Genomic DNA, 13,026 nt, shown 5'->3' on the forward strand with positions numbered 1-13,026 from the left:
AAGGTACAAAAAATTCTTGATGTATCCTACACGTGCAGGAGAGATGCTGAAGGCCCAGAAGTGAAAAGGACCATTAAAGACTATTAAAATTCCTTAGTATTTTGATAATAGCAAAATAAAACATGTCCCGTCATTGTACTTACTTATTTCATGAAAGAAGGTAGAAGGGAGGAATTTCTACATCTTAACATCTACATTTACATCTTATATCATAACCCTCTTTTCAGTACTGTATTTTAATGAGAGTGCAAGTCTGTATGGTAGACTGCAAGGGAAGCCGCACGAGGTCATGTAACAATGCTCGAATAGAAACAATATTGTTCCTAGAAGAAACGAATATTAACATTTTGAATGCCATCAATTGAAAATCAAGTGGAGGGATATTTGCGGTTGAAATCATGAAGTGAAGTACCATGGTAACAAAACTGTTCTTCTTCTTCTTCTTATTATTATTATTAATAATAATAATAATAGTAATAATATATTTATTTAAGTGATGAGCACGATTTGAGAACCTGGTACATCACAAATGTCAAAACAAGTGATACAAGATTACAAAATTGAATATACAGTATAATTATAAAATAATACAATGGATGATAGAATCTTATTCATCATCATTAGTTCATATTGTAGCTTTCCACGAGTTCAGCTTTTTGGGACATGTTAGAATTGAGATATTCAAATAACAACAACAATAACAATAATAATAATAACAACAACAATGTCGGCAGGGGCCAAAACAAAGAATAGACTAGGGGGTCCAAATTTTATAAATCCCCCACTGTGCACGTGCGTTCGATCACAAGACCTTTTGATGCTAAGGTTACGTCTTGGAGTCAAATAAGCAGTCCGAAGCTGCAAAACGCAAAGCCGTTACTTGCTTGCTCACTGTCAGCGAGCAAGCGTAACAGACGTAGCTATTGGAAATTCTGTGTTGTGAAATATAGTGCTGACAGGGTCGGTTTCGTATCTGGAATCTTCAGCTTTTGAAACACGTGCGGCGACTGTGCTCCGGAGGTAGACGCGGTTGGCACCACGCCGCCCACTCGGGGCATGTTTCAATCATTTAGTCCAAATAATTAGGGAAGATTTTCCAGAGTGCCGGGCGCGATAAGCCGGTAATGAGATATCCCAAAGGGACGACATCCGAGCCGGGACAGGATCCCGGGCCTGACGCGCTGAGGTTGGTCCGGAGAGGGGGCTGGAGGAGGAGCACAAGGAAAAAGTCCAACCAATCAGAGTTTCGGCTTCAACCCTAAGTGTGTCGGTCAGTGTTTGTGTGTAAGTGCGTATGCAAACACGAGAAACTAACAAGTGAAACATCTTGTAGCTCGCTAAGCTGGACAGGGCCGACCGAGATAAGTGCTCTTCCATTATCTCCTCGGCAGGAAACTGTGAGCAAGGGGTGAGGCGGGGAAGACAAAATCTGTCTCAGTTGCGGCAAATCCGATGGCAGCTCAGTGTGCGGAGCCTCCTTTCTTCCAGGTAAGTGGCCTTTGGGACATGCTTCTGGAAATGATTTCCATCTTAAAATAAGGATATCAAAATATATACGATAGATTGTCTCCAATTGAATATTTTCTTCTCCAAATTTGTCAACATTTTTTAAACTTCTTTCCAGTATAGAAACTTTGCTTTGAGAATAGATCCATGGAACAAAATCATTTTGGACACTCTTTCTCCCCAAAGTTTTGAATGGGATTTAAGCTTTAACCATTTGCCATGCACCGGGTAGCCCTCTAATATATCAAAATTCCGATATATTTGAACCACTTTGTAAAATATCTTAAGCTCTTTAGTCAGTCTTGAAGTAATTTAAAATAAAATAAGTATATAAGTTCTATTATTATTATTATTATTATTATTACATTATAAAGAATATTATTTTAGCACTCTTATTTTTATTGTGACCGATTCTATTATTTATTCCCGTTACACCTTCTTGATAATGTAGCAGTTAACGATATCGCCTTGTAATCAAGGGTGACAGGAGGATTCCCTGTGGGGGCACATTTTAGTATTTGGGATATATTAAACTGTATATCAAATTCCAGTTATTCGATCTGCATCAAAACAACAAAAAGGAATATTTCGCCATTAACCATTAATTTTATTGGGAATCCAAAACAAAATGAGAGAGGTCAACCAGAATACTTAGGAAAGTGAGAGATGGAAGTTGAGGCACTGACTACATGCCGAATACAAATAGCAACTACAGTGCCCAATAGCCGTCAAAGTAGTGGAATTTAGCTGTTGGTATTATCGAAGGCAAAGCCTTAGCCTGTGCATTTCACCGTGACATGAAAACACATAGAGAGATGTGTGGAAATTGAGTCCATACATTCTTGATCTCGACAATACTCTTGCCGTATTGTTACAGTGGGATTCACTAGTATTGCTCGGCAAATTGTCCATGACTATTTCCTTGAATTTTTCTCTTACATCCTATGTGTTTTTAAGCGATGGATTTTTATGTATGCTGGTGCAGAAGTTGTCAACAGCTTGTTTTGAGATTTCTTTTAATTCTTGAAGCTCTTATTGGGTCAAATAAAGTGGACGAACATGGTGATGGACAATTTGAACGGTAATACTCATGGATCCCACTTTACCCGCTGATTAGAGGATGAGCGAGTCCTGGAGCCGCTCTGTGCAAGAACATTGTCGTAAAATTTTCCCACCTGAGATCATTCAGCCTGGAAATCGAACCCGGGTCTCCTGCGTGGCAGTCAGACTCCTTATCGATTGGGCCACCTCATCTATCGTTGTATTTACAATTGGACCGAGGTTGAATTTCTACACAAACTTATTAATTTTGCAAATTCTATAGAATGTGGATAGTCTCAATATTTGTTTTTAAAAACTTGCAACGCCAGTGTGAGATTTGCGTCATGTGACAACTCCGATTCAGAACCTTACGTTGATGATCACACTATCTAGATTTGGCAGCCTTCACACCCGTTATACGTCTTTTTGACAAGTTACCACCAAAGGTTCTTAAAATATAATGAATGTCTTCACTTCCGGAATTTCGTCTTTGTACCCGTATGGCATTAGGATAAATTTTTAGGCAGTGAAAACATTTTCCGTGTAAGTATTTATAATAAGTGAAAAAAGTTAGGAGAAATAAAAATAACACAAAAGATATGATGTTTACAATAATTCGTAACAACTATTTCTCTCTAATATATGCTAATGTATTATAAATATAATAAAAGCGACAAGTGCCGTAGTGGTAACGTCGTCGCCTTGTATTCATGGAGTCTTGAGTTAGATACCTGGTGGAGGCACAGTGGCACATGAAGGCACTGTAGGTCTAATCCCGATTAGCTGAAATGTGCATAAAATTGACTTTAAACCAAAACTCAAACTCAATAAAAACATGAAGAAATTTTATGGGTGTGCATTTAATAATTATAGCATCGAATCCCAACCTGTCCATCTTGACAGGTTGCCATTCGATATTGTTTGCTCCTCTTTGCCAAGGCTGCACTATGAAGCAAATGTTGGAGGCACATGGCACAGTGCTTCGGATCCCACTTTAAAATGTAGGTTCAGTCCCGATTAGCCTTCCTGTGCAAAAAGTGGACTTAAAAACAACAAATAAATCTTTCAATCATGAAGCAAATGTTTAGTATATTATTATTGTTTCATTATTGGTAAAATATTTCAATTTCATGAGCAAGATCTAGTCACTTATTTAAATTTGCTCCTAAATTGCGTACCAAAACTATAAGTCTGGTTGTCAAATTAAGTATACGTACCTGAACAATTTCATTTTATTCAGAAACATGAATATATCATTGTTCACTAAACAAAGCACGAAGGGTTTTACACAGTACTATTAGTTCCTGTTTCCACACTTGACAAAACTTTGAACATGACATTTTTCTAAATGTAGTGTGGCTGCTCACAGGCTAGTCTTTTTTTCTGGAGAGTCAAAGTTCATAGAGTCTCATGCACAAATTATATATTTACCCATATGCCAATTGGGAAATCCCAAAATATGAAAATTGAAAATGGGCGGGAAATTGGTTGCTAAGTCGGGAGGTCCAGACCAGTGGCGACCCGTGGCTTTTTTGGAGTGTAGGAAGAAGTTATGGTAAACTGAGGAAGGTTTCAAAAATGCGTTCAATTACAGTCGCATAAATCGCTCGTACTATTCATTGCATTTAGAATGTTACCTGCAGGCCCACACACAATGTAGGGTAACCATGATTTTTTTTAATGTGAACCTATAAAATCCAACGAAAATAGTATTGACGATATTTCAGATTTTGCAAGAATTTCGACTTTGTCCCCTCTCCCTGTCGTGTGGATTGAGGATAATAAAAAGTGCTGCTTAAACTCTGAAATTATGCTAAATGCTTCTAAATTGTGCTAGGATTTATTATTAATTACTTTTTTCGGATAACTGCAGTTTTAAGATAAATTATGCATACACTTTTCGAGTTTTGAACTTGCGTTACTTATTATTTATTCACTACACAAAATTGTGTAGAATAGCTCAACAAACGAAATGGGTTCAGCATAGAACTTGAAACGGTTTGAGAAAATGGTTTGTTTACCCCCAACCATCTATCGAATTACTGCCGCAAAATCTCCTCAGGAACAAAATCGACAGGATAAAGAAAATGTAGAGGGTGGATCGTCGCATGGTTGTAGAAAAAAGCGTGTCGCTGTGTATGCATGCTCCCTTTTATTTGAAAGAAGTCCGCTGGTGAAGTATAAATAAGATTTGGACGTAATTTTATTTCTATTTCCTGAAAACGTATTCCTTTGAATTCGATTTCCCTCTTCCAGGGAATCACGTTTGCTGATTATGCTAGATTTGACCATTATGCCAAAAGCAGGATGCCAACGAAGATCAAACTGTGCTACGTTTAGTACCATTTTGTTGGGGTTGGCACCACTGATTGTAGGAACCCCTCGATGGTTCCTCGCTGTCCCTTTAAAAACCGCAATCTTTCCCCCCCTCCTGCCCTTTTTCCACTCCTCACCCATCTGTCTGTAGGATGAACACCGATGTTTCTCGAGCGGCAGTCAAGCCTGTGTGTCCATCGTCTATCGTCTGCGGCTGGGAGGAACGGCACCAGTCAACTCTTGACAGTAGCTAACCTAGTCAATTGTACGTACATTGCGCTCATAATATTAAATTATTAAACTTGTAAAAAGTAGAGAACTGGAAGCAAATATACTGTAGGAAGTTCCTCACTTCCTACATGGAGGAATGGCCCCTTGTCCAGCCCCTGGGCCCTGTGGTAGTTACGCCTAAGTAGCTGGTTCAAGTGCAGTCTCAATACTAACTACAAATAAAATATGAGAAATTTAAATTAAAGTAAACTGTTACTACAGTGCCCAAAACTAAAACAAAAAGAGCTTTTCTTTTTTCTTATCTACGACCAGCAGGGTCATTATAATCCTTGTGGATAACTTCGTGGGCGACCGGCCACGCTTCGTTCACTAGAAGTGGCCACATGTGGCTGCTAGCGGTCAGATAGGAACTGTGTTACAAATAACGGAAGTTAACAAGATAAGGACAGAAGTGGTTGCTTTCGACACCCTATTTTCCTTGGTTATTGCTTTTGAATGGTGCGGTTGCAAGTGGTAGGGAAGCTGGCGGGGTGTGCAAAGGGGGAGAAAGCATACCCGTACTAAACGTTTGGTGCATCGCTCCTTGCATGCCATATCTTGCTTGTTCTTCCTGTTTACCAGTCAAGATCGGTACGATTCGGGTAGAAAACCAGTGCTCGAAATTAGCGGTCACAAGTCGTAAAATGCGGCTAGATATTTAGTTTAGCACCTAAATGAATTCCAGGTGGCCATTTTGGCGGCTATGAAATTCTGATTCTTATAAGAAACGTGGAAAGTTGGACTTGCACCTTCAATCTTTATAATTTATTTTGTTTCTACATCTTGGCTTAATCGCGACAATGAGGATGAATAATTAAGCGATGAGATCGAACCCGGGACGTCTGACTTTGCAGCACGTTACTCGTATATCCGCCACGGATGGTGATTTGAATGTTTTTAATGCTGGAGTATGGAATATTTGATGTTTTCAATTAATTGGGTAGTTACTCCGGCCAATAAATTTTATAATTCGCTAGATTAATTACAACTATGGATGTAAGTGAGAACATGATGCAATTCAAAAGATAACAATCACAACTAATGCTTTATCCTGGATTCGTTTCCAAGATCTCTAGCTTCGCAGAACCATCAAACACTGTCGAAGATTGTCCTGGCCAAAATATTTCATTTCGCAAAAAAATATTTCAGTGCGCGGGAAAAACTTAAAATTTTAAGTAAATTCAGATTGCATTAATTTTATTCCTTATTGTGTGTTCAAAAATATTAGCTGAAATGCAAGTTTTTCATTTACATTATTGTTTACATAAAACGTTTTGCTATTGAATCGCATTTGGCTTTCGTGCCTAAATGTTATGTATTAATCGCCAAACGGCGCCTAACTACCGAAGTTTAGTTTCGAATCCTGGAAGAAAGTATAAGATGAGGTGATACATTCTTGCCAGATGAAAAAGCAGGCATTTAGGCACGAAGAATTGTCGGCTGTATTATTTTGTACTTTATTTTACTTCTTGTAGCAAAAGCATTAATTTCCCAAACAAGAAATTAGCAGAAGTTTTTATAGCAAAACTAATTAAGCAAACCTCGACAAGCACGATATAGACACTGTAAATTCTGCGTTCCTGTTAACGGTTTTGTGTATAACTCTTTAGCAACTTAATCTAATCTGTATTTATTTTCATCGACGTGATTAACATATAAAACAACCAAAATGCAGAAACGCAAATAAACTGAAGGAAACAAACGTTTTTCTTATCCTATCACAAACCTTTGTTATTGTTTCGATTGGATTAATGTGTAGCCGAATGGTTTGCCTCTCGCCTTCGGTGCAAGATATTCCGGATTGGATCCCCGTGGGGCCCCAAAATATCGACTTAACAGTGTCAAAACTGAGAGAATCCCGGGTAAACCGTAATGATTGCTTACCCTACTATAATAGGATATGAAGTACACGAATGTACAGTGCTCAAAGTGGAAATTCTTAGCTGAAGAGATGCTTGAACTAGTTTGGGGATAGATTGGGAAATGCTTGCTTGCATGGACCAACATGGAGACAACGCAGTATGCTTTATGAAAATTTTCTTAACATGAGGGATAGCATCCCCTGTTCTCCCCACTTCGAGATAGGCCCGTATAGCGAGGGGTAGGCTAGGGGGGCTGAAGCATAGGGCGCCATTAAAACACACACACACACACACACGACAAAATCAGAATGGCTATGCAACGGATAAATCTACACTTGACAGGAGAACGAAAACAAACAAGGTGTTACTCGACCCTTTTCTTTTCTTCTTACACTTGTAGCACAGTAACACGCTGCTGGGATTTTCTGTTTCCCATAGTAGTAATAATAGTACTTTTTGAAGATGTTCTTCAGACATTAAGACATAACTGAAATATTTTTAAATATGTCATTTTTTTAAAATCAGAACTGCAAACTACGAATCTTTAAATATAACCTATATTACTGTATGTTTCATGAGTTTTCTTTGTTTCCTCATTTCAAAATTCGTAGGATGTAAATATCACAAACCATGGCATAGGAAGAAAATATCGAAGGACACACATGAAATGTCGGTGCTTGGTAGCGAACGGGGGGCGCCAAACCACAACCCTGCCTGGGGCGCCAAAATATCTAGCTGTGGGGGCAGCTTCGAACGCTGAGAAATTAACTAACATTTACAATTTCATGAGTAAGAAATCCCCACGAAGATTGAAATGTATTGTATTTTGGTTATTTAACGTCGCTTCCTATTTCTTTCGGTTATCTCATCGATGATAATGAAAGGTCATTCGATAAAATGTGGTAGAACCAGCACAATAGAATACTAGGCTCCCACCATGAGAAACTGTTATGATTCCTTGCCTTGCCAGGTTGGTTTGGTTTGAATATTTCAGTTACTATTACAGTTATAAATACTGAAAAAGTTACTACAAAGGAAACCTTAAGTTACTTTCACAGTTACTTGTTACTGTATAATTATTTATAAGTGAAACCGAAAGTGGGACTGTATATTTCTATGAAGACCAAAATCTTGCGATCCACTGTTCTATTCTAATTAAACACACAGTTTATGTAAAGGCAACTGCGACAATATGATCATGAACAATAGGAACAATATGAATATTAGGAATTATTGTTTAAACCAGAAAATTTAGAGTATTCATAGCCTTTTAATCAAGGGATCCAGAGTCCGATGCCTGGTGGAGGGAGGCACATAGTGGTTTGGATCCCACTTTAAACTGTAGGTCCAGTCCCGATTAAGCTATCTGTGCATAAAGTAAACTTCAAACCAACTTCAATCAATCAAAAAACAACATTAATTAAAGCAACATGTTAAAGGAATGCTGAAATATGCTTTTCCTACGATATTTTAATGTTGATGGACAACTTTACTCTTAACTCTTTAGTGATATCCCTCGCTGTAACATTTCATGTTACACACAAAGCCTGAATGGATTGCTGGTCACGCGTAGCACCGAGTAGCTGAATGGTTGGAGGTAGCGTTTTGAATTCCTTCACGTATGTAATACATTCATTCTGTGAATACGATTGTGTAAAGTATAACACAGACACAGAGTATAACAAGTCATCTACTAGCTCCAATACCATTTATTTACTTTGAATCCCTCTTTCTATTTTTGTATTATGTATTTCTCTTTTTTAGGGTAAATAAAAAAAAGTGAATTGTAATGAGAATTTAATTTCAGACCAGTAGTTCCATAAATTATATTAATATAGCGATGACACAGTTCTGGCCTTCTGAAATTTCACCAGCATATAACATTTCAGCTTTCTATGTTCAAATTTTAGAAAATAACATTTCAATAACGTACTTAAGATTATCTAAAATTTCGCCAGCTGGTTCTATTGAAATCAACGTAGGCAACTCGATTTCCAATTATTAGCCTTAAAAATAATAAAAACATGGCAACAATATACATTTCCAGTTTTCTAAAAATTTTCTAATAATATCATCTCTTTATCCCTCTGCTTAGCGTCAACTCCTTCTAATCAAGGGGTCCCGGGATCGATACCCTTTGGAGGCACGTAGTGGTTCGAATCCCACTTTAAGCTGTAGGTCCAGTCTCAATTAGCCTAACTCTGCATAAAGTGGACTTAAAACACCAAATCAACCCCATCCAATCCTTCTGCTTAGCTTCATAAAATAGCTATCTGTACAAATGTTAGTGGTTCTAACTAGGAACAAGTTTGATAATGACTGTATATCTTCATTTCACACCATGTTTTTATCTGTCATGCAATGCTAATAATAATAATAATAAATAATAATAATATACGTACTCCTCATAATAAAAGTTTAATATTATTAGCGTGAAAGGACCCTTCTTGAAATATATTTCTACATACATGCTGGCAACCTGAATTAGTCCGCAAATTCACATAGTCTGAAGACGTTCTATGCTTTTGTTTCTATGCTGCTGCGTTTCCTATCAGAATGTGTTGGTCCTCATTACAGCTTGAAGCTCTATCAGCTGCTTCGTGATGAAGGCAACTCTTATCAATTGCTTCACTCGCAGCGTGTAGTTTGCTTGCGACAACCCGTCACTCCACATATGAAAAATAACATTTTATTTCCAATTGTGGTTGGTCTGTAGCTTGTGTCCAGTGATATTTCTATATACGTGCACCCCATTTGGAGAACTACATATCACATAAAGGTAAGAATTTAGAAATATCTTTGACAATCGTCAGGGAGATGCAAACACTACAGGAGAAAAGTGAATGCATGAAAGGAACACAAGAAATTGCATTAAACTGTGGACTTAATAAACGTTAAAATGCATAATATACAATATATCCTTAATATATTAGGCCTATTACGTGGTTCAGTGAAATGATTTTTGAAGATATTACAAAATTTTGTTAATGCAAGAAAATAAATAAATCGTAATGCCATATTCTTCAGAGTGTAACATATACTTTCTGTATTACATTTTGCGCTTAAGGTTGGTAAATTTTGACTAGACTTGTTATCACAATACTTTAGTAAACTTAGCAAAAAATGAAATAGTAAGGGCTTCTAACGAAAGCTAGAAGTGTTAATGATTTGCTCAAATTAATGATGCAGAGTATATCGCATTCGCGAGAAGAAGCATTATAGTACATTAGGAAGTGAAACAGAAGAAACGCACTTGCTGTAGTGAAAATGCATCGAAAGAACAATTACATGCATGCTTGTGTGAGCTGATGCATTTAAATCGAGCAATATATATATATTTCATACATTTCTCGGTGTGTATATATACATATTTCCTGTACAGCAACAACGGTGTCGTTTTTTAATTTCACTGCATACACATTTATCATGTAGGCTAATTGAAGTACATTTTTAAATTTAATCAATGAAGGCATACGCAGTATGAATACGCATTGGGCTGTCATATTATAATTGAGCTGTAAGAAGTGAGGAACAGCTGTTGAAAGATGAAGTGCAGATCAAAAGAGTCTCTCGTCTTGAATTAAGTGTGGCAGGATAACTCAAGCATGAAGAGGCAAAGGGCAGAAAAAAACAGTACACTTTTTCTACTACAAGCAACACTAGACCACCAGGCAAGAAAACCCATTTTGTCGGGCTGAGTTCAACGTGTTAAAATTATATAAAAATAATAAATTATTGCAGAGTTTTGTAAATTTACAAGCACCTTGAAGAAAGGTAGATTACTTCAATAAAAGAGCTCTTACTCCAATACATAATGTGATAGGCTAATCGGGGCAGGACTTACAGTTTAAAGTGGGATCCGAACGACTATGCATTGTTTCTTACCCGAGGCCCGTTGATAATAAGGTGACGGCGTTGCAACTTCTACGTTAGTTACATTAGATTCAGATGTTTAGAACAACCGGAAGGCCCAGGGCCATTAACTTCAGCACATGATGTTAGTGTCAGGAGATGGCCATGTCCCCACCTCGAACTATGAAATATTATGTGAACCAATAAAAACCTACGAAATTAGGATTGATGATTTTCCAGACATTGCAAGAATTTCGCTTTCATCCTTGCATAAATGGACGGAGTCAGGCTCCAGAAATCTGCAATCTGCATATAACCATTGCAAGACTACCATACGTCCCGATGTAGTCCATTCATTTTAATCCCTGTCCCGATTTTGTTCGAACTGCAGTCGTGTTACGAAAATGTCACTTTTTGGTTAACTCACATTTAGGCATGTTATTTATTTTATTTGTAGTGATTTGCTATATTTTACTTCGCTTCTTGTGCCACTTCTGGCTAATTGGCGAAGATGGGAATGAGTGATGACATGATGAAATTGATGAATGGACACTCACAAACATCCATGCCCAGGCCGGGATTCGAACCCGAGACCCCTGGTGTCGTAGCGCGATGTGCTAAACCCTCCGCCACGGGGGCCGGCTTTTTTAATTTTAATAATCACTGCTAATACTTATTTAATGCATAAATATATTATTTTCAACTAAGAATTATCGTGGCTGTTCAATGGCGCTGGTGCAAGAAATTTAAAGGGAATTTGAAAAAAAATGTTAATTTGGGGAACAACACAGTACTTCTGAGAATTGAATGTACACAATAAACACCAAGCTGTACGCCGTGTGACAGCCTTTGTCTGTAAGCCACTGTTTTGCTGATTTTTTTTTATTATTATTTTAATTTGATTTATTTTACTTCGCTTATTGTGCCACTTTTGGCTAATTTGCGAAGATGGGGATGAGTGATGATATGATGAAATTGATGAATGGACACTCACAAATATCCATGCCCAGGCCTGGATTCGAACCCGGGACCCCTGGCGTCGTAGCGCGGTGTGCTAACCACTGTTTTGATCATTATCTGGTAGAGGAGGGTGGGGGGGGATCAGAGAGTTAAATTTTTCCTTTAATTTGGACCATAATATTGCAACTCTACAATTATACGTTTAACTCTATACTGCTGTCATTTTCAAACTGCGCTTCAAGGTCACGGCATCGTCTCCCCAAGCAGACGCCTGTTTCCCTCCAACGATCATAAGTTGCTGCCTTCTGCCTGTTCATTGGGTGCTGCACGGGGAATGCATAGGAGTGGGGGTGAGGAAGAGGGAAGCGCGGAGCTGGGTGGATGTCCTTGAACGGCACATTCGAACTGAAAAAAATATAGCTGCAATACTAGCATAGCATTTTAGATTGGATTGTAGATTTGATTTGGTGTTTTAAGTCCACTTTATGCACAGTAAGGCTAATCAGGACTTGGCCTACAGTTTAAAGTGGGATCCGAACCACACTGTGCCTCCTCCGGGTACCGAACCGGGACCCCTTGATTACAAGGCGACGACGCTACCACTGCGCCATCGGGGAGGCCCATAGCATTTTGAGATACATGTAATACTCAAACAGCATTTTGCCAACCACCATGGCGGAATTGTTAGCACAGCATGCTACGACGCCAGGGATCATTGGTTCGAATGCCGGCTTGGCCATGGGTGTTCTTTGTGAATGTTTCATCATATCACCTCATCCTCATCGTCGCGATTAACCAAATGTGGAAGAAACGTGACGAACTCAATGAATCCAACATCATTTCGGATCTTCTCTTTGTTTCACATTGTTGGATCTGCCTCCTCTCCCTAAAAAATCCTGGGTACGTGCCTGGTTAGTGTAAAACCCATTGTGAACTTTCGACACGGAGAAATGTTGTTTCAGTTTGTGTAAAGTATACATCTACAAGCCTGAGCTCTAAGGACGGTGAAGGTGCATACGTGGACAACTCGCTTGCATTTGTTGAGGCCACACGAGCGGTCCGTGCGGTGCGTGCTTCCCGTCTGCACACTGCAGCAGAGCAGGAGTGGGGGAGCCGCGTGTGTTAAGAAGGAAAACATAATGGAGAAGAAGCTCCTTTTCATGCAACAACCTTCTGTTTCTTCTCCCTGATTAGAATGCCACATTGCACTGTTATGGTT

At 38.5% G+C, this 13,026-nt stretch overlaps 1 protein-coding gene across 1 annotated transcript in view; it reads left to right on the forward strand.

Annotated features, from left to right (window-relative positions):
• The first annotated feature begins 1,388 nt into the window (after positions 1 to 1,388).
• Positions 1,389 to 13,026, forward strand: part of LOC145984435 (uncharacterized) — a 52,035-nt gene continuing 40,397 nt past the window's right edge. The window contains exon 1 of the mRNA XM_083118099.1: positions 1,389 to 1,488. Coding sequence (XP_082974225.1) covers positions 1,453 to 1,488 — 36 coding nt within the window. The 5' untranslated portion in view covers positions 1,389 to 1,452. The remainder of the gene's footprint in view (positions 1,489 to 13,026) is intronic.

The sequence above is a fragment of the Lepisma saccharinum genome, chromosome 2 (genome assembly GCF_977018435.1).
Source record: "Lepisma saccharinum chromosome 2, izLepSacc3.1, whole genome shotgun sequence".
Classification (NCBI taxonomy): Eukaryota; Metazoa; Arthropoda; class Insecta; order Zygentoma; family Lepismatidae; genus Lepisma; species Lepisma saccharinum.